This window comes from Triturus cristatus, chromosome 6 (genome assembly GCF_964204655.1).
Source record: "Triturus cristatus chromosome 6, aTriCri1.1, whole genome shotgun sequence".
Lineage (NCBI taxonomy): Eukaryota > Metazoa > Chordata > Amphibia > Caudata > Salamandridae > Triturus > Triturus cristatus.
In genome coordinates, this window is record NC_140589.1 from 771453009 (window position 1) to 771480905 (window position 27897).

At 47.8% G+C, this 27897-nt stretch overlaps 1 protein-coding gene across 1 annotated transcript in view; it reads left to right on the plus strand.

Annotated features, from left to right (window-relative positions):
* Positions 1–27897, plus strand: part of ZUP1 (zinc finger containing ubiquitin peptidase 1) — a 138821-nt gene that overhangs the window by 45125 nt on the left and 65799 nt on the right. The window contains exons 3-4 of the mRNA XM_085611312.1: positions 5738–5859; positions 17603–17771. Of these exons, the coding sequence (XP_085467438.1) occupies positions 5738–5859; positions 17603–17771 (291 nt within the window). The remainder of the gene's footprint in view (positions 1–5737; positions 5860–17602; positions 17772–27897) is intronic.

Consider the following 27897-nt stretch of genomic DNA (forward strand, 5'->3'; position numbering starts at 1 on the left):
ATTTTCTTCTGTGTCTCTGAAAACGCATTGAAAGGATGAGCTATTGGAAAATGCTCTGATAAGTGTCTTAGTGTTTTTCCAAAGCCACACAAGCAGAGCAGGAAATTAAATTCAGATCATAAAAAATTTGGATCATATAATGAGTAATTCGCTCACTTGACTGTCAGAAGTTCCTTTTCTGCTGTAGCTTAATGTCAGTCATTTGGATGTAGATTCAAGCTGCAATTCAGCAATGATCGTCCTTTATTCTTGCAAGTTATTAGAACTGCTGCTCCTAGCCTGTTGTCATTTTGAAGAAGTGGTGTTTGCTTAAAAGGAATGCAACATTCTGTTGCTTTTTTCAACTTTTAAGGATCTATTACTTGGCATCCGGTATGCAGCAACTATTCATTTGAATGAAATCTGGAAAAAATCACTTTAGGCTAGAAATGCATTGGCATTTGAATGAAATCTGGAAACGAGCATTGGCATAGCCAATAGGTCTTGCCTTTGGGACCTTACAAATGTTTAACCATGTAGCACATTATACTGGGTGCTGTGTCGCCATGCTTTGAAGAGCTATACAATTACTATACACTGAGCAATGCAGTCTGATTCGGGAATACATGCTTACCTGTGCCCCCGCGCCTCTTTCTGAACTGCATTATGATAACAAACACTGGGAAGGCTTGTGTGAGGTCCGATGCTATGGGCACCAGAAGCCAGTCTATACAGCAACTTTTGAGGGAGTCTAAAGCATCTGCTTTACAAAGAAAGTAATAAAAATGGAAGCATTACCAAACTAGTGTTATTCGCCGGCTGCCTGTCTTTTCCCTGGGGCAGAGATCTTATCTTGTGGCAGCCTCCTGAAGTCTGGGGAGTGAATGGGTCTTAATCAGCGTAAATTACCCAAAATCACCATATGTTAGGGTGACACCAGGTCTGTAATACGATTTTATCCTTTGAAATACCCCAGCTGTAACCCTAAGTGCCCATTGTGTAAAAGTTGTATTCAATATGAGCTATACAGTTAACACGATTATAACATCTGCTGCCAGCAATGATATTATGGTTTGAGGTGTGCGGTTAAAGTAAGGCCAAGGAGATAAAAAAAATATAGGAGAAGAAGATGGCAAACAGGGAAACGCATGCAGCAACAGTGAAATAAAGCAGGGCTGATGAGGACAGTTAAACTAAGAAAGGATAGGAGTGTGGGGTTATAGAAAGGAAGCAAACATAGAGGAAGGTTAGAGAAAGCAAATAAGGATAAGAGGAAAAGCTAAGTTTGTGGAAGGAATATGATGCTATGCTTAACAGCTGCTAGCAATAATATCATGGTGTGAGGTGTGCGGGTGAAGTAAGTGGACAGAGGTACATGGAGTCCACAGGGTGATGGGTCACGTCCGTGGACAGAGGTGCATGGAGCCCACAGGGAGGTGGGTGACGTCAGTCCACAAAGGTGCATGGAGCCCACAGGGAGTTGGGTGGCTTCAGTCCGCAGGGGTGCATGGAGTCCACAGGGAGGTGGATGACGTCAGTCCACAGAGGTGCATGTAGCCCACTGGGTGATGTCAGTGGACAGGGGAGCACGAATCTCAGAGGGAGGTGTGTGACGTCAGTGGACAGAGGTGCATGGAGCCCACGGGGAGGTAGGTGACGTCAGTGGACAGAGGTGCATGGAGCCCCTGGGGAGGTGGGTATGTTCACTGTGCATTGAGTGGTCCTGGCCACCGCAGGAACAAGGCTGGACTGGTCCAGAGGGCATCTTTGGTTGACTGGACCGGGCCCTCCGGCAGCGCTTTAGGCAGCTGCTGAGAACAGCTCTATGGCAGAGCCACCCCACATCCCCCCCCCCCCCCCCACCCCCCTGGATGCTGATGGGGCAAAATCTGGGCGCGGCTGGACCCTGAAGTAACCAGTGTATTGTGCAGTGCCTCTGAGCCGCCGTCTGGTGGGTAATGCCCACCTCAGGTCCGGCATCAGGAGCGATTAACGCGTCCTTAGGGTGCTCCGGACCCTCCGGCGCCTCCATGCAGCCCCCAAAAGCGGGGTGGCTTCCCTAGGCCTAAGCGTTGCCTAAAATACCCCGCAGCTGCGCCCCAACAGCAGGGGCAGTTTGTGGGGATCAAGCAAAGGTGACGGCGCCGGACGGCTGATCCCGGAGGCAGTATCAAAGGCGGGAGTCACTCACAGAGTGTTTTGGTAAGCACTTTTAAAGTTTTGATCTGTAGTTTTCCGCCCGGGGGGGGACGGGGGGTGCAGATGTGCAGGGCGCCGTCAGAGCCCATATACTTGAGCAGTAACAGAGGTTGCGAAACTGATGTTATCTAGCGAAGAGGTAGGAGGGTGGGTGACGGCACTGCTGGGTCAAAATGCGAATCGGGACGGGGTTGGGCGACCGCACGCAACACCAGAATACACAGAAATGTTGTTATGAAACAATGTTAGACATGCTGAATTCTGCAGAGCGGTGCAGGGGTCAGATGATGCACCGCACTCGCTGGAGAAAAGGAAGACTCACTTTGGCAGAGTGCCGATTAAAAAAGAAGAAGCTGCTTGCAGAGGAATCTTCATGCACAAAGTAAGCAGCGAAGAGGGAGGTGGGTGGGTGACAGCACTGCTGGGTCAAACTGCGAGTCGGGAGTGGGTTGCACGACAGCACGCAACACCAGAATGAACAGAAATGTTGTTATGAAACAATATTAGACGCGCTGAATTCTGCAGAGCGGTGCAGGGGTCAGATGATGCACCGCCCTCGTTGGAGAAAAGAAAGGCTCGCTTTGCCAGAGCACCGATTATAACAAGCGAAAGCACAGCAATTGCATGTAACCTGACACCAAAAATGCAGCTGCCACTCTGCGCGCCACTTTTCTCTCCCAAGAGCAAAACGCTGTGGGAGTGACACATTGGAAAGGAGGTGGGACATGCACCCGCCTTTTGGCCATTTGCGTGCTTTCATTATTGAAAGCCACACGCAAAGGCCAATCCAATGTATGGGAGGAGTCAGACCCACACGGAGAAGCTTCAGGGAAGTTTGGAGTGCTCACAAGAAGCCTCCCATAGAGCAGCGCATGCGCACTGCGCTAGGCTCGATCTAAAAATTACTTGAGGCATTGGCCTCTACATCATAAGACCGAAAGCTCCATCTTCCGCAGTAGCAACAAATGTAAAACATCTTCCATTTTCAAACATAGAATGCCCATCTAGATGGGCTGAGACAAACCATTTCAGTTTTCTGTTAAAAATTGTCTGTTAAATGCACAAGTATTTGCTCTGTGACAAATTAGGAAGTATCCAGGGCGTCTCCGAATTATGTAAGGTCTCTAACAAATCTGGAGCTTCTTTATGTTGCTTCTTGGCATTTTAATTTTACACCTGAGCACATTTTTGGTGATTCCTTTTGCAAACAGTAATGGCTCCAAAACTAGTTATCTCAATTTGCTTTAGGGCACCTTTTTTAAATCTTGTAATAGGGCGTGATTTATATCTTGGCGGATGGGTTACTCCTATATCCTGTCTGCCGAAATATAAACCCCATTATATACTATGGGATTTATATTTCGGCGGTCTCTGTTGTGATAGAGTAACCCGTCCGCCCAGATTTAAATCGGGCCCTTAGTTTCTCTTTATGACTATCTTTTCAGACATTGTAAAATAAGATCATTATTAGTTATTGGGTTAGTCCTGTGTGTTGTAGAAAGTGTTGTTCCTCTTGAAACAACTCTTCTGACTTACCACAGAGTACACAGTATAAAAGACAGTGATCCATCTTTTGCCCCTTCTTCAGGAAGAGTCATGGAATAGATGGAAGATGGTGCAGATACTTTGAGGGAAGTTTTATATCATTGCGACCCAAAACAAACTGCAAATGAATAAAAAGAGAAAAAAGGAATGTTTTCAGCAGTATCCTGGTATCTTCCTCCCGATGCTGAACGATACATGTTGACACTAGTGGCTAGACCTATGCAAAAAGTCTATTATTTTTCATGTTTCTATTAGTCACTTGCATTTTTATTGAGGTTCTTTTTCTTTTGGTAATAATATGAATATATTTTACATTTCCATTTAACAGGTCCATGAGTGTTTTCTAGTCCATTCTTGAGCCATGTAGAGTTCCAGATACATTTGCAGTTTTCTTTGCAGTGGCACTTTATTACATTTTCCATTATTGTGCAGTCAGTACAGTTACATTGATAACCAGCGAAAAGAGTGACCATTATGATCACATACTTGATTTAGTATACAAGCATTTTTAGATGTGTAATACATCCACTGTTAAAAAAGATGGCACACTCTGTAAGGGCTTACCTTTTTAGGTCTGAGTTTTTCTTTATGTATTGCTGGAACAATGTTCCATATTGTAGTTAAATTGCTTTCTTACTCAGTATAAGATGGTGAAGATCCCATTTTGTTGGCTCTGTCCTCAGACCAGAGCCACTGCCCCGATGAGTGCATTGTATGTCAGGAATTCTTTCCCCCACATTCCCCTCCTCCATTCCTAACATCTGAATCACATTGAGCATGGGCTATTTTGCACATTTGCCAAACAGAAATCTCCCCACATTCTCACAGCCAGACTCCTTCCATTGCCTGTTGCCATGTGTGTTGAGTATCTTGTGAAACTCTCTCAAGAGTCCTTAAGGGTATATCAGCAGAGTAAAGTGTTGCACCACGTAACTCTGTATGACTTTTCCAGCAATGGCTTGCTACTCGTAATAGCTTTAGTCGAATTGGTTGATTTTTCATAATAGCCATAAAAAAAGTATAATATTCTAGTGGAGTCTAAAGCAGTTAGTATGTGATCAATTTCCGAGCTGGGATTGTCATCAAGCCATTTCATAGGTAACTTAAGTTGGCCTGCTACTTAATAAGCTTAGTAATTTGGTGCACCAAGACCTCCCTCACTCAGAAGTCTTCGGGTTTTAAGTATGGCAGTGGCACCCCTTTTTCTCTCCATTCCCCATATCAGTTAGGAGAGGATGCTTCGCGGTTCTTCAAACAAGACCCTATTTAGTATTACTGGCATTGCCTCAAAGAAGTATATTAAACCGGAGTAGGATTAGCATTTTTGGTTATAGCCACACTATTCAATGTCGATATTGGGAATTTAATCTAGAATGAGATAGGTTGCTGTAAATCAATAATTCCATTCCCATAGTTACCTTTATTGATGCCATCTGTACACGATGTACACGTCTGCCTAACTATTTGAAACATTCAATGTTCGACAGTGAGCGGTAGTGTCAATAGTTGCTCATCATAGATCTGGGTGGGAAAAGAGAACTTAGCCCAGTTTATTTATTTTCAGTTTCGAAAAAAATCTGTTATGACTATAACTGTTGTCAGGCTGGCATTCCTTTCTCACAGATAAAGAAGCGCATAGTTTTTATACAGTGAACTAATATTGCATCTGTTATTCATTTTGTTGTTGTATTCTCCACTCTGACTTCTCTTTCTTAGTGAACGTGCTAATGGTCATAGCAAAAATGGTAGACGACAGGGAGCACCCGTTTAGTGCCTCTTCCTTTGTTCAGCTGCTCCGAGATCACATTGCCAGTACACAATCCAGCTCGTGAGTCTATATACTGTAAATGCACTCATTTCGCAAGTTCCAGTCCAATGCCAGTTTTCCAAAGTGCCTTCTTATTTAAGGGTCAAATTAAAGTATCAAATGCCTTTTGTATGTCTAAACATTTGCAGTTAATGATTGCAATTGGTAAAAAAGAAGTTCATTACAATTAACATTTTCTTAATCCAGGTTCAGAAGCAGGTGGAAGTTGTAAAGATTTTATACTGGCAAAGCAACTCCAGGACGAGGAAGCCTGGCAAAGAAGATGTGAAGAGTCCAGGAATGAGCAGCAGCAGTTCAAAAAATTGCAGGTGTGCACTTAATTCTGAGTGTGGCCAGTCTTTCCTTTTGAAATAATTACAGTTTGTTTGTTCGACAGCACTACATACCTTAGTTCTCCTGTTTCTAAGCATCTTGGAACTCAGTTTACTGACCTTTGAAGGCTTGCCAGGATGTAAAATACTGGCCTGCAGATTACCACATTTCACAGCAGAAGCCTTTCAATTTACTAACTTACTGTGTGTAGATGACAGTAGCATGGTTCGTTATGCACCCTTTTATCATTCGTCAGTTAACTACTGTCAATGCATAGTAAACCATAGTAGTTCGGTATTATCTGGAATATACTAGCTGTCCTTATTGTTTCCATGTTTGGAGGTGACTGTGTTAAATTAAGGTTGCATAACCTGAACCTGTTTACTTCTTGGCATACTTATATAATTCTTTGTTTAATGACCTTTGCTTTCAGATGAACTGATTGTTCAAAAAGTGTGCAAGTCTACCAGTCATAGGGTTGTCCAGATACATATGCATTTTTGGAATTTCCTAAAAATCCCCATGGGCAAGTTCGGAAAGCTATGGAAATCATCATTTCTAGACAAGGTCCCGTTTTCCTTTGTAGATGCATGTAAACTGTTAAACTGTGAAGAACTATACACAGGTTTAGGGGCAAGATGTGAAAATACCTTTTCCCAACCCCTGTTTCTGATGTGAAGACTTTTCCCGCGAACTAAGGGAGTATTCTTTTGTAGTCTATGGTATAAGTGTGTGTGCGGACATTTGGCCTCACATACTTTTAATAACTTTAAAAGTAAAACAAAATGAAAAGGTAGCAGGAAAAATGGGATTTAAGGGCACAGCAGCTTTTCCCACTTTTCCAATTTTTAAACAAAAAATTAAGCAACGTGCTGTCAAGGCCTGCAGTCTCCAAAAGAGAAAAACTGTACCGTCTCCTTAAGGCTACTCATGGAGCAGCACAATCTGCCTGCAACACTGTGAGACTCTAAGTGTTTTTTTCTAACTTTGAGAGGATTCCTGAACAAAGAGCTGACTGTCAAGTGCTGATTTTAAATTCTGTTTCCCTCATGTTTTTTATTTGGCGGTTGTTGTATCTTCCCCTCTTTCTTCCCTCCTTGGTACCTTCCGTCCACCCCCTCCTTCCCTCTTACCTTGGTTTCCTCCGAAGCTCTCCTTAGAATGTTGACAACCTGCTCATGTCAGAGAGCAGATGACTTGGAATAAAGTGACAGTTGAACTCCCACTGGTCTCGTCACTTTTTACTACACTGGCGACGATCCTGCGAGGGGGGCAGGACAAGTCATTTCCCCTTTTACGTTTACGCTCTCAAACTGCGTGTGACCTCCTGGACTCCGCTTATCCTAAGATTCAACTACTGGCGTGCTGTGTCAGCGGATTGGGCGAGTTGCTGTGGCTGTTCTGACTTTCTGTGTGAGAAGCCTCCTCGTACCAATAAGACTGTGTCTGATGGTGCCTGTGAAGGGTTCCTTTGTCAGTGACGCGAGCGTCATCGTCCCTACCGAAGTCTGAAGTGCACCGCTGGTGCTCCGGGGGCTCTGCGCAAAGGTGACCTGGCTGTCAGGACTTTCCAGCGAGGTCTGTTCCTGTTTCACGACTCTTCTCTGTGGAGGTATTCCCCGTGCTACGACGGCTGCAGCTGTTTGGCGCCTGTCAAGGGTTCCCCTCAGCGTGTCCTCGTCTCTACGATCTTTGGAGGCGCATCGCTGGTGGTCCGGGGGCTCGGCGATTCTTCACCGAGGTAGGAGTGGAACACCGCTGCGTTTGGTACCGGGGACTCGGCGCGAGTGCCGGTTGTTGGACGTCCTCCTCAGCGAGGTTGGTGATTTGAGGAATTTCCCCGTGCTGGCAGAAGGTATTCCGGCACTCCAGTGGCACAAGCATCCTGTGGGGCACCCCTTTTCACCTCAACTCGCAGCGGTTCCGGGGGATTCCAGCGCGCCCTCAGCTGACGAGGAACTTGTGGTCGACGCGCCTCATCACGCCCACAGTAGGCGGGAAGCAGAAGTGCTCTGCTGGGTCCTGCCGCCCCTTGCCATTTCGTCAGGTTTCTACGAGATTCCTCCGCGTCAGCGCCGTGAAGTCTCCTGAACTCCCTCAGCTGACGAGGGGGGGGTGAAAGTGACGCGCCTCCTCACGCCCACTACAGAGTGGATAGCAGCTGGTTTCGCTGGGTCCTGGGTGTTTCCATCAGTTTCCAACAAGCCGCAGGCGTTGAGCTCGTTCTGGGGAAGGCACGATCGACAGCAACATCCATACTGGATCACTGAGGTACGTCAAGTGGTGGTTCCAGTAGTTCGTTGTTGGGGTTAAATCCAGCCAAGTTTAGGCAGCTTTTAGGGACTTGTGACCACTTGGCTGACTTTTATCTCACGTTAGCCCCTGCTCTTTACGGCATACCGTGACTCTTTCCTTTTGGGCCAATTGGTGTTGTACTCGGCGTACTCCAGCTTTGTAGGACATTACTGTGCTTCGTGGGAACTGTACCAGGGGTGGAGCATTTGCATACCCAGGATTTCAAGGCTACTGCCTTTCTACATTATAGAAGTTCCTCGTCCTAGTAAGCTGAATTGAACTGTTGGGGACTACCATCCTCCCAGGCACCTTGCCAGTTTATCTCCCAACCTCTTTCCCTCTCTCCTCATAATGGGTACCCCGGGAATAAGCCAACCACCCTCATTTCTCAATGAATGTGGCGACCCTGACATCCATTGGAAAGAATGGACAAAGCTGTTCGAGTCATATTTGATAGCTATGGGGGGGGAGAGATTTTCTGCATTACGGAAACAGCATATTCTCCTTCACAACATGGGGGTACATGGTCGCAAGGTATATGAGACTCTCCCAGAACCGGAGTTGGAGGAAGATGAGGACCTTGATGTGTATGAGGTTACCATGCTAAAATTAGGTAATCATTTTGGGGACAAAATAAATGTAGTTCTGGAACGCCATAAGTTCTTCAGTAGATTACAAGGGAAGAACGAATCGGTAAAAAACTACATTGCCAATTTGAGAGGTCTTACCCAAAGGTGTGATTTTGGGGAGCTCAATGACTCCTTGATACGTGACCAGTTAGTCAGGTGCACAAGCAACAGTAAAATACAAGAGAAGTTGCTATCAAAAAACCCGTCGTTGGAGGAAGCGGTGTCTATTGCCCAGTCTATTGAACATACGGCAAAGTGCATGAAAGAAATAAAGGTATCAGATGAAGTGGTTGCGGCAGTTCAGGCAGAACCTTCCAGTAAGAATATCTCCAAAGTCAGGAGCAAGGGTGAGTCATACAGTAAATCTCAAAAAGATCACTTGGACCTCAAATGCTACAGATGTGGGAGCAGCAATCATCTGGCCAACAATCCCATGTGCACAGCTCGCAATGCCCACTGTAAGAAATGTAATAGAAGAGGACATTTAGCCAGAGTGTGTAGGGACAGTGACAGCACCCAAGTTAAAGCCGTCAATGATACCAACATTGAGCAGCCAAGATTCACATTCCAAGTAAAAAGCACGTGTGGCAGTATCCCTTTTGAATACCCAAAATGCAGCATTACTATCAACGATACATGCATTGAAATGTTCGCAGACTCATGCTCTCCATTCACCTTATTAAACATGGAAGATTACAGGAAAATCAAAGGGGATTCAGGCATGCAAATCTCTAAACCTGACATCACACCCCAGGGGTACACCAAAGACCCTATTCCTTTGGTAGGCATGGTGGAGACTGAAATAAATTTCAAAGGGAGATCCACAGTAGGCAAGATCTACCTGGTCAGCTCGGGTTCCAACCTCCTTGGGTGGCGTCACCAGAGAGAACTGGGGGTAATCCTAGATCCAAATGGTAAGGAACAAGTCAACGTAGTCAATGGCGCCACGGGGGAATCACCCCTATGTGACGAATTCCCCCACCTTTTCTCCAACGAGCTGGGAGTCTTGAAGCATTTTCAGCATAGAATAAAGATCAGACAAGGGGCGAAACCTGTGGTACATAAGACTCGCCAAGTTCCCTTACTGTTAAGACAGCCTCTCAAAGAAGAACTCGATAAACTCTGCCAACTTGGAGTCATTATACCCATCGACGCTTCAGAGTGGGTATCCCCAATTGTGATAGCATCTAAGGCCAATGGTCAGGGCATTCGCCTATGCATCGACTTACGCAGTCTCAACGAAAACATCTGGGTCGAACGGTTTCCGCTTCCCAACATCAATGAAATGTTGAGTACCATGGGGAAGGCTAAGTTCTTTTCAGTCATAGACCTTTCAATGGCATATTACCAAGTAGATCTTCACCCTGAGTCTAGACCTCTTACTGCATTTGCAACACCATTTGGCACCTATATGTTCCTAAGGATGCCTTTTGGCCTGGCATCAGCGGCTGCCGTCTTCCAAAAAATGATGCAAAAGGTATTGGAGGACATTCCTAACTGCATGTGCTTTCAAGACGATGTTCTAGTCTATGGGGCCGATGGAGAAGAACATGACCTCATTTTCAGAAAAGTATGTTCCAGGTTATCTAATGCAGGGTTATCGGTTAAAAAGGAAAAATGCAGGATCAAAGTCATGGAGGTAGACTACCTGGGACACAATCTTTCCTTTGAAGGGATAAAACCCAAGATGAGCCTAGTTCAAGCAGTGGAAAACGCTCCTCTTCCCTCTAACAAGGAGGAGCTCAAATCCTTTTTAGGGTTGGTGGAGTATATGGCCAAGTTCATACCAAAGTTTTCAGAGAAATGCGAGCCCCTACGAGAACTATTAAAGAAAAAGAGTGAATTCATATGGGAAGAGATACATTCTCACTCGGTAAATGCTCTAAAAAAGGAGATTGTGGGTTCACGTGCTTTGGGACCGTTTGACCATAGGAAGAGAACCATCCTATGCACGGATGCATCCAACAAAGGGCTTGGAGCCACCCTATCTCAAAAAGGGGAAGGTGAGGAGACCATCATTGCCTTTGCCTCTCGTACTTTGAGTCCTCCTGAACGGAACTACTCCGTAATTGAGAGGGAGGCGTTGGCCTGCTACTGGGCCATCAACCATTTCAAGTTTTTTTTATGGGGCAGTAAATTTACAGTCCGCACGGACCACAAACCCCTAACACACATCTTTTCAGCCAAGAAATCCCTCTGTGAATCACCCAGGATAGCAAAATGGGTCTTGGGACTGGAGAAATTCAGTTTCAGAATTGAATACTTGCCAGGGAAGGACAATGTCCTAGCAGACTACTTATCCAGGTCCCCGGTAGAAACTAACACCGTGGAAGACTTTTTGGATTCCCCCATTCTCGCGATTCATCTGCCTTCCTTTTCAAAAGAAGAATGGAATAACGAAATGAGCAAAGATCCTATAATGGAGGCACTAAAGAATTTAATCATAAAGGGGTGGCCAGAGAAATGTGGGGATGTGGCAGAAGAGTTGAAGGAATTCTGGGAAGTCAGGAATGAGCTTACCATTCAGGAGGACAGAATCTACCGCAATGCTAAGGTTGTGCCACCCGAGACTTTGAGAGACAGAATAGTAGACCTTGCCCATGAAGGCCATTTGGGAAGAAGTATCACCAAAAGCAAAGTAAGAAACAACTTTTGGTTCCCAAAGATGGACTCTAGAGTGGAGCTAAAGGTGAAAGACTGTTTTAGCTGTGCCAAGAGTGATAAATCCAAGACCTTACGTAAGGTTCCCCTTTCACCGGTGGAAGTACCTGTTGTTCCATGGACCAAGTTGGCCATGGACATTATTGGCCCCATGGATGCACTAGGTCCATTGAGAAGGTTCATGTTTGTGTTGGTGGACTACACCTCCCATTGGGTCAATGTCAAGTTCACCCCTTCCACCACTACCAAGAACCTTGTGGCATTTTTGGAATCGGTATTCTCATTTGAAGGTATTCCATCTACCTTAGTAACTGACAATGGGGTGCAGTTTACATCAGATGAAATGGTGACCTTCCTAAAGGAACACAACATCAAGCATGAGAAAACGGCCCTCTACTGCCCTAAGGCCAATGGCTTAGTAGAAAGGATGAACCGTATGATTAAGGAACATATACAACTGGCAACGTCTAACGGATTCAACGTAAATGATTCGCTTAAAGACTGTTTGTGGGCCTACCACACTGCACCCAACCTTGTAACAGGAATCTCTCCCTTTGTAATGTTAAGAGGGAGAGAACCAGGCACCAAGTTAAACCCTCTCTGGCTAGAAGGGGGTAAGAAGGTTGTATATGACAAGTCAGGAAGTCAGGCCAAGGTGCAGCAACATCAATCCCGCTACAAAGGCTGGTACGATAAGAAACATGGGGTGAAGGATTTGGAACCTTTGGCCAATGATGCTGTAATGATAAAGAAACCCACCAGGGTTAAAGTGGGACAGAGTAAATTTTTCCCTTCTCAGAACGTCAAAGGGAGGGGGAAGAATGTGGTGGAATTGGAGGATGGTCAAGTTTGGAGTGGAGATAGAGTAGCTAGGTAACTGCTCCCTCCATGTTCATCGTTTATGTTGGGTAAGGAGATGTGTTGTATCTTCCCCTCTTTCTTCCCTCCTTGGTACCTTCCGTCCACCCCCTCCTTCCCTCTTACCTTGGTTTCCTCCGAAGCTCTCCTTAGAATGTTGACAACCTGCTCATGTCAGAGAGCAGATGACTTGGAATAAAGTGACAGTTGAACTCCCACTGGTCTCGTCACTTCTTTTACTACAGCGGTGAAGACTCAGTTTTTTTGTCAGGATATATTCAGTTTGGGACTACGTGGTGAATTCACATTTTCAAAATTATTTCTCATTCTGAGTAGTTTTTCTGAGAAGAGAAGTTGTTATTCTCTGCAGGGAATACCAAGGGGAGACATGGATTGGCCTTTAATGGGCGTGTTGATCTGTGGCCTGTCAAAACTGTATGGATTCCTGGTTTTTTGCAGACATGCCAGACAGTATGTACCCATAAAGGCAAAGTTAGTGTAATTCATCCACAACTCAAATTAACATCTCCAGACTGCAACTCTTTTGAGAACTTTAAAGGGTTGATCTGGTTGAAGCCAAGAACAGTGATTCAGCCCCCACTGTTTGTGGCTAAACCTATAATTATGCCTCAAAGGCAAGTTTAAATAGAATTTGAATACATTAGAACCTAAATGTTCGATATTCTTGGAACATTAAATTGTCTTTCGGGTGATTATCGAGGAGTGTAAAGACAGGATGAAACCACAAGAACACAGAGAAATCTTGCCACAAATAGCGGTTTTAAAGGAAACCCAAGTGCATCAGGATGTTTATTAAGGAAAAACAAAACCTGAGACACCTCAAGGTCTTAGTGTCCAAAATGACTTTACTTGTTCAGCTTCAATATTGTGTGGCGAGAATACGTTTTTTTAATGCACTATGGCAATTGCACTATCATAGATTTTCTTAGGAGCTGGAGTTCTTTCCAGCTTTTCTCATTAATTGTGTAGTAATGCGATTGTATAGTCTCCCACTGGAAAACCTATAACTGCTACAGTTTGGTAGATGAGACGTTCACTTTTACTGCTTTACTTCTGCAGTCAGAATGACATGTACATCTCTTCGAACGCATATAACACTGACCTCACAGTAAAGAAAGTGAAAGCAAATGGCACTTTTAGACATGGTCTACTTTAAATTTGATCATGCTTGTGGGGGGCATAATTTTGCCACCCAAGCACCGGTCTGTACTGGAAATGTACAGCTTGAAAGAAACCCCTTTTGAGCTGTACATCTCCCTAGTGAATCCCTGCAGGTTAGCGGTCCACAAGCAGGTATCGACCCACCAGGTAACCCCCCCCCCCCCCCCCCCCCCAACAGGCATGGGCATCTGCTCCCCTCCCCACGCCACTTTTTAAACCTGGGGGGAGGGCAGAAATCCCATCAGACACTTGGGCAAACTGTTTTTTTGTTGTTGTTTTTTTTTAACTAGGGTGGGGTGCCGCATCCCAAAAGAGTCCCAGCAGTCTTTCTGTAGTGTAAAGGAGTTTGGGGGCAAAAACGCCACTAGACCGCATTGGAAAAATAGATTTACAAAAAGGAAGTTTTGGTTTGGCATGCCTAGGCTTCAGGCCTTGCTTCCAACCCAGAATGGGCCCAGCAGTCTTTCAAAAGGGGCGGGTAGGGGAGCGGGGGGGGGGGGGAGGGTGGGAGGGCGGGAGTTTGAAGAATCAGCGAAACTTTAGGGCTATCTACACACTGGTGGCTCATACTGGCATTGGGCCTAAAGCTCCAACTGTTTTTCTGCCTATTTGGATTTTAGAGCATCTCCATCGTCATGGCAAAGGAGAGGAAATTCCGATTATTTTGGGCATAGTTTTGAAATTTGGGCCAGAAAGGGAACAAATTCCCAATTTTCGCTCACTTGTCATAATGAAAGGCCACTCTATTTGGGTTCTGGGTCAGCCCGGCAACCAGGGAACCCTGGGCATTTCTGAAACCTAGGGATCCTGGAAAATCCAGGGTGATGTGGCTTGCATGGATCCTCTCCCAACACCCTAACCCAGAGAGCTTGGTATTTCAAGCCTCGTCTTTGAAAGGTAGAGTGTTTCCTACAGCTCCACAAGATAGGGAATCCAAGAAGCTGGACCATAGTGGGAAGAAAATGTTTTCTTCCAAACAGCTTAGGACTGCGGTCAGGGAACACTGCATGTCTCTTGGGCCGGTACCAACACTCTGTGTGGGACATGGTTGGGTAAGTGCTGGTATAATGTTAGGAGGAGACCTTGGCTGTACTCGCCCATGCCGTTGCAGAGGGTCGAGATGCAGCAAAGTTCACCATCAGATGTGGACTGGACACTGCCAACTCACTAGGCAGGACAGGTTCAACGTCAGTAGCACTCCGACGCTATGCCTGGCTGAGAACATCTGGCTTTTCGGGGGATGTTAAATGTACTCTTTTGGACATGCCCTTCGATGGCCGTTACCTGTTTGATGAGAAGCCAGACAACGCACTTGAGCGTTTTAAGGACTCTAAGGCTACGTCCAAGTCCTTGGGCCTTTTGTGGTTACGGAAGGGATGCCCCACCCCGTTCCAACCAGAGCACAGGTCGGCGCAAACTAACCAGCCACTGCACTGCTGGGGACGTGGGACCCAGCGACGTGGGGCGGGGAACCAGAGGGCGGACCAGTCCAACACCGCCCCCTCTGCTGCAGCCTCCAAACATTCCTAGTCTGACCCTTCAGGGCCACCAAAGACCAGTGGGTGGCAGGATTCGCTATCAACTCCCCCACTGGTCCAACATCACGTCAGACATGTGGGTTTTGCATATAGTCGGAAGGGGCTACTCCCTCCCCCTCGAGACTTCCCCTCCATCAATGCCACCAGTCGTTTGTCGCATGTTGGAGGATCACTTGGCCCTTCTCCGTCTGGAAGTTACGGCTCTCTTGGCCAAGGGAGCCATCGAGCGAGTCCCTCTGCCAGAAGTAGGTTTTGGCTGTTAGTCACACTACTTTCTGATAGGCCTGCGTCCTATCTTGGACCTCAGGGACGTCAACCGCTTCCTCTGGAAGGAGCAGTTCAAGATGTTGACTCTGGCTCAGGTCCTGTCTGCCCTCGACCCTGGAGACTGGATGGTACCGTTGGACTTGAAGGACGCCTATTTTCACATCCACGACTTCACCTCTGCTAGCAGGGTGAGTGAGCCCTAAGCTCTTTCATCTACACCTCCTTTCCTTGCAGTCCATCCAGACAAGGTTGTACTTTGTACAAGACCTTCATTCCTTCCCAAAGTGGTTACCTCTTTCCACATGGGTCAGACCATCATTTTACCCACCTTCTTTCCACCCCGCATCCGTCCAAGGAGGAGGAGAGACACTGTCTGGGTCCAAAACGTGTGTTATCGTTTTATCTTGATCGCACACTACAATCTGTGTGGACGATCAACTCTTCGTGAGTTATGCGGGTGCGAAGGAAGGTCGGGCTGTGCAAAAACAAACCATCTCTCGATGGGTCGTTCTTTGCATCAAAATTTGCTATTCCTTGGTGAAAAAGGAGCCTCCGGTTGGCCTGCACACCCACTCCACCAGGGCGACTGCAGCCCCTACCGCTTTGGGACATGAAGTCCCCCTCGGTGACATCTGCCAGGTAGCCACGTGGGCATCACTGCACACGTTCACCAAGCATTACTGCCTGGATTGGCAATACAGGAGAGACGGCTTCTTTGGCTGTTCGGTTCTCCAGGACTTTCTGGTGTGAACTTGGTTCATAGACCCACCTCCGGGGTTGTTATTGCTGGGGTATCTATTCTAAGGTAAGGAATGTATAACTAATTGTCTCTTTCAGATGAACAAGTTACTTACCTCCGGTAACGATATATCTGTAAGGGACATATATGAGTTATAGATTCCTGACCACCCAACCCATTCTCCCCGTTCTGCAAACTGACTTTTAGAGTAAGGGACTCCCATTCAGGGCCCTAGGTTTGTGCACCAGTTGTCAGTGGCTTGCATGGCTCTGGTCTTCTGGTGTAGAAAGTCGTGTACAAAGAGCTAACGTCAGCGTGCAGGGGCGGCGTCTTGGTAGATACCGCAACATCATCCTGGCAACCGCAACGCCGGCGACGGACGCGGAGTCGACCGACGCCACCCACCGACGCTCAGGGGAACTGCTAAGAAAAAATTTCTCCGGATTGAGTCTCACGCCTGGGGGTGATTCTAAGGTAAGTAATCTATAACTAATATATGTCTCTTACAGATATACATCATTACCGAAGGTAAGTAACTTGTTCTTCAGCTAAATTAATGCAATTACCTTACATATCTGTGAGGGAATGCTACAGGATTTGTGGAGATTCTTACAGGGCTTACCACCCACACTTATGATACAAATAATAGCATTGTAAAATGCTAAATAATGTTTCTTCCACAAATGACCCTCAAACGCAGTGTCTGTCTTGCTAGTTTTGATTGTACCTTTTCCCACATACTGTTTCATTTAGTTTGAGTTTTTGTTATCATCTGAAATGCACAATACCAAAAAACATTTAACCTCGTCCAGATCGGACTTCTGCCTATTCCTTGATGCAATTTTGTCTATTTTGGTGTTATTAAAATTATTCTCCTCACATTCTTGACACACGTGAAAAAAATGTTAATTTATATCCACATTCTCCAACCTCACCTTTTAATATATCTTCCCACAGCATCAGTAATCCGGTGAACAGTTCCCCAACAAAGAGATACACTAGAACTTTCAATTATAGGCACATAAAATGTGCCACTTAAATCATATAACTGTATATATAAAAGTAGGTCACATTGTAGTTAGCATAGAGTCCTCATGAGCAGACCGTTTTAAAGTAAATATGTGTATTCAAGCCTCAGTATTCCTGATACTTCTCGTTATGTCCTTATATTTCCTAACCCAAAATCCTGTGATTCTTCACCCTTCTGACATAATTGTATTATAATGAAAATGATCCATTTGTCATATTTCCTGTTTTTTTCCCCCGGCCTGGGTTCTACTCCATGACCCCTCCCCCTACTGCCACTCAGACCAAGTCCCTGGTTTCCTCTTAGCGTTCAAGTTCCCCTCTAAAGATCTGAGGTTTTTTTCCCTCTTCCTTAGTCTCAAGACTTCTGTTAATGCTTGGATTAGATGCTATCAAGCCAACATGTCTTAAAATCAAAATGATATCGATGATCTCTGTTAGATCTAAAATAAAGGATTTGTTTTTTGGATCTAACAAGAATGAAGAAACCAATGTAAGTGAAACTATTAATCCCCTAAATGAAATACTTTTTTTATGTAAACAGCAACAATACGGGTTGGACAACTCAGGAGGATACAAAAAGCAGTCCCTGCAAAACATGGAACGAGCTGTGGCACAAGGCAGGATGCAGCCCTATGAATTTCATGTTAAAAAAGCCGAGATGATGGAATCTTTGGCCATTGGTCTGGATAACGGGAAAACAAAAACTTCAGGTCTGCAAAACTGTATGGTTAAACAACAGTGTTAATCCTTGACTATACTGAAACTGCTGTTGTGAAAACTACAAAAATGTGAGAGCAATTTTTCAGGTTAACTACTGTTTGGTAAATGTAGCAATGTAAGTCATTTGCAGGTTATTCTGTGGTGTGTACCGGAATAGTCATTTGTTGTAGTACATTATCTAATGTTTGAAACCACTCTCTTTTACTTTAGGAAGAATTTAGGTGTATAAAGCGAATTCATGTTTAGTATATTATCCGGTATGAATGTGACTAGAAATGTTTTTCCGAGTTCAGCCAACATCACCATGTTCACTTCTGAAGCAAAGGGAAAGCAAGAAATTAGGCTGTTTCGTAGAACATGAAACCATTGCAAAATGTTTCATGTTTGGTGATGATCAAGGTCCACATAGCTTAAAAATCCCTCCTGATGTTTGCAAACAAGGGTAGAAAAAGGAAACTGTTGCACAGCACAAGACCCACTGCAGCATAGGTCTACATTTTCATGGTATTTCTTCAGCCTATCCTGGCACCCAGATACGAATTAGAACTAAAAAGAGCTTCACGCCAAATCCCCATAGCCTTCTCAGGACTAAGAGTGGGGGGTTGGAGTTAAAAATGCATCCCCACTTTTACCAAGGGCTGGGTGCAGCTAAATAACACTCTCTGCACCCATCAAATGATCTGAAGATAGTTGTGGCACACCAACTACCTGTTCCCTCACTCTGGCCTTGCCTATGTTAAAGTGATGATTTCAGAATTTTTCGCAAGCCGTGCTCTGGGAAGGAGGCTTTTCCCACTCCTTCAGGATCAGCTTCCACAGTGCTTCTTTTTACACAAATGAATGCAGATGCAGTTATGCAGCAGCTCCTTGCCTCTGTAATGTCCCGTTCGAAATTGTGAACAGGACATCATTGCAGCTGCTTACTGTCCAGGGGGAAAATATTTAAGGCAGTATTTTATCCATTGTAGACAAAATGACTAGGGCGTGACTGAACAGGCTTCACCCCAGTTTCTGTAGCCTACCCACAGCTACTGTGGGACAGCATCTCTGGTGTGTTTGGGAAGATTGGTCATTCCAGTCGTACTCCTCCTTCCACCCCTTGATATTCACACCCACTCTCCAGGCAAGGGAAGGATGTGACAGACCCCATTTCAAACTTTCCCAGGCGTTGCCGTAATCTGGGGAGTGTTTCAACTCGTCCCACACCATGAAATTCCCATGGTAACATTATGCATCCCTTTTGAAGCCCTGAATTTTTTCTCTTCTATCCCTCCGCACCGCCACTGGCCTTGCTCACGTCACGGAAGGGATCTGACATCCCTCTACTACCTATTGCCCTACTTCCCAAGCCCCCGCCCTCCACCCCCCCCTCCCACTCCCCCCCAGGAAAGCGGACGTGACCTGAGCTGTCAGGCGTCATTAGTAGGTGAGTTACAGTGGAGGTTACTTCTTCTGCATTGGATGTGTCTGGGGTTGTAAAAGTACACCTAGGTTTGTATTCAAATGTACAGCACATGTGAAAGACCTGTTGGTCAGTACCAGACCCAGAAAAAAGACACCCACACCGCAGAACATCCTGTAGAACTTGCCACCTGTAACGGGCCATTCCCCCTTTGGACAATGTGTAGTTTGTCCCTTGACGAAAGCAACCAAAGCAATTACACTAACCAATACCTTGACTTAACTACAAAACAAACACACAAACTGCAACACACGTAATTGCATTTATCTTCTTGCCTGCCCTTGCCAGTTACAATACATAGGCATGACTACCCGCCCTGTCAAAACCTGAATCACTGAACTCAGAAGTAATATAAGATGTAAAAAAAAAAACACAAAGATTTTGCTGAACATAACCATACTACCAACAATTTAAACTGGATAATTTTGGAAGCACACCCACTAATATCGAAAGAGGCGTTGTTTAGGAAAGAACAGAACTGGGTTTTTAAACTTTACTCACACACACGGGGTCTCAATGAGGACATACCTTGGGCAGAGTTGACTTGCTCTTGATCACGACATCCATTACTCCTGCAGATTGCTATGTCCCTGCCTACTTATTCAACCTTGTGAAAATGAACACTTCACCTGGGATTAACAACCTCCTTGGCAATCCGGGCTAGGCAATCTCACTACACTTCCACCGCGGTGTGGCCATGACTTCCACATTAATGTTCCGTCATAAGGTAGGCGACTCGCTAGGGTTTAGCTACCCCCTCTGTCATTTTTAGACAAAACTATATTACTACTCTTGCCACTGTCTCTCAACCAAGCAGCCTCTTACAATCGCCTTTTTCCAACTTGGATCAATGCCTTTGAGTCCCAATATATAACCTGACTATTGGCCTCCATACACATGCCAATCTCACCTCCTACCTATGAGAAATCTACCACCTCCCCCTCTAGCACACCTTCGTGAGGGATACACAATGATGTTTGCTGTGAACCTTGGACTCTCCCCTGGGCCACATGCTCTGTCCGGATCCTACACCATTCAGATCCTCACACCTTAATTACATGATGGCTAATATATGTACCAATAGCTGAAACCTCCCTTGTGCCACCTATTTATGTGTGGTCCCATTTTTCCCAATTCTTAATCATGCCGTTCCGAGAGAGTTACCAGCGTGTAACCGAAGAAGAGGCACCAAAAGGTACTTTGCTATGCACAGAAGACGTAATCCTACACACGCCGTATATGCTAGCAAAACAAAGTACGGACGTTGTATACAATTTAACAATGTAGGCTAATTCAGCCAGGCTAATAAAGATTGCCGCTCAAGAATTGTTCTGTCGCAACAGAAAATTGGAAATCCTTTTTCGAAGATGGCCGCCAATTTAGCAAAGAGCTTGTTCTATGCTCCTAGGCTTGTCTGTCCTTGATGTCAATGCTGCTGGACATGCCACTGTTCTCCATGCTAACACCGGTGGCCCGGTGCATGGCTGCCGATCCACTGCACTGTTCTGACAGCAGCCACGCCTCTGCCGGGACCACGCCCTGCCAGAACCAACAGCCAGCCTCGGGCCCCGCAGAACCCGCTCCCTACAAGCAGCTGCAGTTTGCGGAGCCAGTAGAGAACGACATCCAGGGTGCAGGCAGCAGCAGCGGGTCGTGCCCCGCCAGCAGCAGTGGGAGCGAGGACCAATGGGAGCAGCGCCGCCCAGGAGGAGCTGCTCCTGGCACAGCAGATCGGACCCCAGCTCAAGGTGCTGCAGACCATCATTTGGGACAAGTGAGCGGCGAAGGGGCAGTTGTCATACTTGAGGAGGGAGCTGGCTGCCACAAAAGAAGTGGCTCCTTCAACGTCAGCAGCATTGTAGCACCTACTTTATAGCAGTGCAACGCTTTATAACTTATGACCATCTCCATCTTTGTCGTGTCGCTGAGACCCATTCAGGCTGTACCTACGCCACTTAAAAAAACGGGTCTCCCTTTTGGCATCATCTTTACCATTTGAGGGGTCTGGGATCTGTGTTGCTTTCAAAGTTCCATCTGTGCTGTACCTGAGCTGGGTTTCACTTCTGGCATCCTTCTGAACCAAGGCATAGTTGTAGGCACTAGTTGACCTCTAACTAGGTTCATCTTGAAGCAAGGCAAATTCCACCACAGTGAGCAGTAACATTTGTTGCACATGGATTCTCTTCTGCCACAGGCTGGGAGCACAGGTGCTGAAATTCCTGTTGCTGCTGTACACCACACATTTACTGGCTCTTGGACCAGAAGTGCTTTTCCGTGTGAATTCATCATTTGCACATTTTGCAAAACTGAATCACGCTGCTTCTTTAGTGATGATACACTAATGTATGGTGCAGACTAACACGGATGGGATTGTTTCTGCATGTTTGCCTTCTTTCAGCCATGACGACAAAGCCGGCATTAAACTCAAGTGGCCCAGAGCTATTGACTTTGCCAGAGCTTGCATAGATTGGTGCAAGTTTGATAGGGTGATAGAATAAAGTGAGTGAGACCGTTGTTAGCAGAAAGTTATTGTTGGAAACAGCCCACTCCCACTCCGCAGGGTGGTGGTGGACTCCCCGAACACACTGTGGTAGCTTGGCTCGAGTGGTCAGGAAACAGGCACCGTGCTAAGCATACAATATACCCATACAATAACCATGCGTGCATCCGTTCCAAAAACGACTCTACACCGTAAAAATTATGAAAATATTCTTCTTTATCTTTTTCTCTTAGTTGCTGATTGGAAAAATAAATAAGACAATCACAATATACAAATTTAAATAGTGCAGGTCAAATAAATACTGTCTGGAGATTCAATAAATAGGGATGATCATAAATACAAGGGACATAAATATAAGTGCAGGTAATACAGGCAATTAAATATTCTGAGGCAATAAATACTGAACCAATAAATATTGTACACCCACAAGTCCTGTAGACCAATAAATATAGTGAAGCAATAAATAGGTTAACACAATAAATACAGTGCCCCCAATAAATAATTAAACGTATACAGCAGCACTCATGTAATCAGATCACTTTTCAATTCCTGAGGGCTGATTGGGCCCAGGCACAGCTTGTAGGGTTGTGGAAGGCTTGAGGGGGGGGGTCTACTCCCTGGCTGGGACAAGGCTGAGGCCTAAACTGAGGTAGATCCAGGGGGGGAATACCAGTGCCCGGGCTTTCTCTCTCCACACAACCTCTCTAGGTTAGTCCCAGTTCACCCCTGGCACAGTCAGGTTGGTTTCAGCACCTCCCTAGCCCCTTAGAGCAGTCTCTCAGGTCTCCACAGGGCCTTAAGCGCCCTCTACTCCACTTACTGCCCTTTTTCTGATGTTCCGACGCCGCTGGAGTCGTGTCGATGCCGTGAGGCGGTTCCGGTTCGGTCTCGGCGGCCTCGGCACAATGTCAGTTCTAGACGACGCCGGTAGGCGGGTCCGGTCCGATGTCGGCGGCCTCGGTTCGATCTCGACCTCCGATTCGACGGCGTCGGGCAGTCTCTACTCGATGTCGACTTCGGGCAGCTCCGGTCCGATGGCGCTCTCGGCTTCGATGACGTCGGCCGGCCTGGCCTCGATGTCGACTTCCGGCGACTCCGGGGTGCGATCCTCACCCCCGACCTCCGGTGCTCCTCCTCTCAGGTTCCGGGCGACTCCGGAGTGCGATCCTCACTCCCGACCTCCGGTACACTTCACCTCGGTCTCCGACGACTCCGGAGGGCGGACTTCACTCCCCCGATGTCGCCGCTCACTCGACCTCGGTTAACTTCCTCCTCGACCTTTGGTATTCCTCACGACCTCCGTCGGCGCCCTCTCACGACCTCAGGCGGCTCCGGGTACGACGTCTGCTTCTTCAGTCAGCGCCGCTTCTCCACCTCGGGCTCCAGGTCTTAGGCTACTCGACGCCGGACTCCAGGGAAACCAGTTTCCAGGTCAGGATCTTGCTGCTTTCTGCTTCTAAGGCCTGTTCCTGCTGTCCAGGTCCTTAGGATGAGTTTTTCTGGCTTCTTCCCACACAGGGCTACAGGCTGGGATCCATCAGTAGGGACTAGTATCAAGGGTGGGTTTATGGACCCCACTCCAGGCACAAGTTTCCACCCCTGCTGCTTCACTCCTTCCTCCTTCACTGTTGTGCTGCTCTCTCTTCACCAGTCAGGTGCCAACTGCCAGCTCCAACTGCCAACTCTCTCTCTTAGCTTCCCAACATTCTAAACCGCCTCCAACTGTCACAGGGTTCTGGAATGTTCTGGAAGGTGCTAGCAGGTTCCAGTGGATGCTGGTGATGTCACAGGTGGCCACCATTTTGTGCTCCAGGCCCTCCGACAGAAGTTTCAGGGGTAGCTAAAATGGCTCCCTGAATCTGTAGCAACACTAAAAAGTCTGGTGGTTCCCAAAAAGGAAAAATTCAAACAGGGTTTGAGGCAAAAGTGGGACAAAATAAATAATGATGAGGAGGGACCACCCAAAGGGCTGACAGGTCTAACACGCGTCCCCCCCAGCTGAAAGTGGGGAGAGCTACCCAACCCCTTGGGAGTTCTCATCGCTAAGGCAGAAATACCTTGAGAGACCGTCTGCATTGGCGTGGTCCACTCCAGGCCGATGTTCCACCTGAAAGTCCATTCCCTGTAGGGAAATAGACCACCTCAACAACTTGGGATTCTCCCCCTTCATTTGCATCAGCCAACGAAGGGGTCGGTGGTCGGTCTGAACTAGGAAGTGCGAGCCAAACAGGTATGGCCGCAACTTCTTCAGAGCCCATACCACTGCAAAGGCTTCACGCTCTATTGCACTCCACTTCTGTTCCCTGGGAAGTAGTCTCCGGGATAGGAAGACCACGGGTTGATCCAGACCCTCTTCGTTGAGTTGCGATAACACTGCCCCAATGCCATGTTCTGATGCATCTGTCTGGACAATGAACTCCTTGGAAAAGTCTGGGGCCCTTAAGACCGGGGCCTCGCACATGGCTTTCTTCAATCTCACAAAGGCCTGCTGACAGGCCTCCGTCCAGCCTACCCGTCGAGGTTGTTTCTTGGACGTGAGCTCCGTGAGGGGGGCTACGATGGTACCGTACCCCTTCACGAAGCGGCGGTAATATCCCGTGAGGCCCAAAAATGCTCGGACCTCAGTCTGTGTCTTGGGGGGTTCCCAGGCCATGATGGCCTCGATCTTCGCCTGGAGGGGTTGCACCGTTCCCCTACCCACCAAGTGTCCAAGGTACACTACCGACCCCTGCCCGATCTGGCACTTGCTGGCCTTGATCGTCAATCCAGCTTGTCTCAGGGCCTGGAGAACAGCTTGCAGGTGACGCAAGTGATCCTCCCAGCTGTTACTGAAGACGGCTATGTCATCCAGATAAGCAGCAGAGAAACTCTCCATTCCGGTGAGGATCTGGTTTACCAGGCGCTGAAACGTGGCAGGTGCGTTCTTGAGCCCAAAGGGCATCACACAGAACTGGTAGTGGCCATTGGGCGTGGAGAAGGCTGACCTTTCCCTTGCTCCATCAGTCAACGAGATCTGCCAGTACCCAGAAGTAAGGTCAAAGGTACTTAGATATTGGGCAGCTCCCAGCCGGTCAATCAATTCATCCGCCCTAGGGATCGGATGAGCATCAGTTTTGGTCACTGAATTCAGTCCCCGATAGTCCACACAGAACCTCAGTTCTGGTTGGGCACCCGGTGGTGCAGCTTTTGGTACTAACACCACCGGACTAGACCAGGGGCTGCTAGAAGGTTCGATCACTCCTAGCTCCAGCATCTTAGTGACTTCACTATGAATGCTGGCCTTCACCTTGTCTGACATCCGGTAGATCTTGGACTTCACAGGTGGGCTGTCTCCTGTGTCCACGTCATGGACGCACAGGTGAGTCCTACCCGGGACAAGGGAGAACAACGAGGAGTACTGCCCCAGGACCTGGCGACAGTCCTCCTGCTGTTCAGGAGTTAGAGATGGGGAGAGAATCACTCCCTCCACCGACCCATCCTTCTCTTGAGACGCAAACAGATCAGGGAGAGGCTCGCTTTCCACGTCCTCTCCTCCGTCAGTCACCATCATCAAGATGACTTCGGGCCTCTCGTGGTGGGGTTTGAGGCGGTTGGCATGCAGCACCCGCAGGGGCTGACGAGGGGTCTTCAGGTCCACCAAGTAGGTAGCCTTACCCTTCTTCTCCAACACCTCAAAGGGTCCTGACCAGCGATCCTGGAGGGCACTAAGCTCTCCCGGTTCGATCACCCACACCTTCTGGCCAGGCTCCAACTCCACCGGGTGAGCATTGTGGTCATACCACGCCTTCATCACTGCTTGGCTGGCTTCCAAGTTGTCAGAAGCTTGCTTCCACAACTTAGCCATTTGGCTCCGGAAGGCCAGCATGTAGCTCACCACATCCTGGGGAAGCTTTCTGGGAGTTCTTTCCCATCCGTCTCTCACCAGGTTGAGAGGTCCCCGTACAGGGTGCCCATACAGAAGCTCGAAGGGGCTGAAGCCCACTCCCTTCTGTGGCACTTCCCTGTAGGAAAAAAGTAAACAGGGTAGGAGGACGTCCCATTTCCTCCGCAGGCTTTCAGGCAGACTTCTGATCATGCCCTTCAAGGTTTTGTTAAACCTCTCCACCAGACCATTGGTCTGGGGGTGGTAAGGAGTGGTGAACCGGTATGTCACTCCACACTCCTTCCACATTGCCCGCATATACGCTGACATGAAGTTGGTCCCCCTGTCGGACACAACTTCCTTGGGAAAACCCACTCGGGTAAAGATTCCCATCAGGGCCCTAGCCACAACAGGTGCTGTTATGGTCCTCAGAGGTATTGCCTCTGGGTACCGTGTGGCATGATCCACCAGAACCAGGATAAACCTGTGACCAGCTGTAGTTGGTGGATCTAATGGACCCACAATGTCGATGCCCACCCTTTCAAAGGGGGTGCTAACGACAGGAAGTGGTTCCAGGGGAGCTTTCAGCTTCACCCCTGTTTTCCCACTGGCTTGGCAAGACACACATGTCCGGCAGTAGGTATCGGACGACACTTTCATCTGAGGCCAATAAAAGTGTGGGACAAGACGGGCGAAGGTCTTGTCTTGCCCCAGGTGTCCTGCCAATGGTATCTCGTGAGCCAACTCCAGAAGGAAGGCTCGATAACGTTGAGGAACTACCAAGGCTCGTGACGATCCATGTAGGGGTGCCTTGGGTTCACTGTAGAGGAGGCCATCCTCCCAGTAAACACTGTAGTTCCCTTCAACGTTCCCTGCTGCCTGGGCTTTGGCCTGTCGCCTCAGCCCTTCAAGGGTAGGGCACTCCCTCTGGCCCTGGCAGAATTCCTCCCTGGACGGGCCTCCCTCCACGTGCCACTCGGCCGGGATGGGTAGGTCCTCCAGGTTGGTAACGTCCCCCTCCGCAGACTCCTGGTCCACCACCTCCGGTGGCCTATCCGTCCTACGGGGTGGAGACGCCGAGGCAGGCTCCTCCTGTCCTCGGTTCTTCCCTTGACTGGCAGCTGGCTGGGCCTTTGTTCCAGGCTCCAGCCGAAATGAACTCCCTCTTCGGGTAGTCGCGGACCTTGTGCTAACACAGGCCCAGTCAGGTGTACCCAGCATCTCGGTGTGAGTCCGGTATTCCACCTCCTTCCAAGCGTTGTGCTCCATATCATTCCCCAGCAGACAATCGACTGGCACGGCAGGGCTTACGGCAACTCGAAGTGAACCTGCAACCCCCCCCCCATTCAAAGGGAACCTCGGCCACTGGATAGTGGCCTGTTCTGCCGTCAGCCATCGCGGCTGGGTGGAGTACATCGGGAATTACCTGCTCTGGAGACACCAGTTGGCTACGCACCATAGTCATACTGGCTCCTGTGTCTCTCAGAGCCTCCCCTCTTTGGCCGTTGATGGTGACCCACTGCCCATACTTTGCGGTATTTGCGGGCACCTGGATCTTAGGAACCATCTCCCGTTCTCCCAGGGACACTAAAGTGACACCCGCCCACTCCCTTCCCTTAGTTAAGGGCATCTCCTCCCCGAGCACTGCACTAGCTACTCCGGGGGTCTTTCCTCCAGTGGGAGGGGGTGGTCGTTTCTGGCACTTCGGATCTCCTTTATAGTGTCCAACGCCACCGCACTCGTAGCAATGGACAACCCTTGGCTGCTGACTCTGGCCAGGATTAGGGTTTCTGGGCAGGTTAGCCTTAGAGGTGAATCCTGTTCCCTTCCCTTGGAAGTTATTTTGGGGGCCTTTGGAGAACTCCTTTTTCTTTTCCCCTCCCTCTTTCTTCTGGGGGGCGCCCTGTCCGGCCTTTTGAGTATCCCCTCCAGTCCCCCTTGTGGACACCCGGGTACTAGCCCAAATGTCCGCCTCCTCAGCAAGCTTCCGGGGACTGGTCAGCTTGCTATCCACCAGGTGTTGCCGCAGTTCAGGGAAACATTTCTCGAGCAGGTGTTCCTTCAGTACCAGGTCAAACAACCCCTCGTAGTTCCTCACTTCACTGCCCTGAATCCAACCTTCCATTGCCTTCTTCGCATAGTCCAGGAAGTCCACCCAATTCTGCGTGCCCAGTTTGTGACTACCCCTGAACTTCTGTCTGTACTTTTCAGGTGTTAGTCCAAACTTTCTGATGAGCGCCAGTTTCATGGTGGGGTAGTGGGTCTGCTCATCCTCCTCGAGGGCCAATAAAG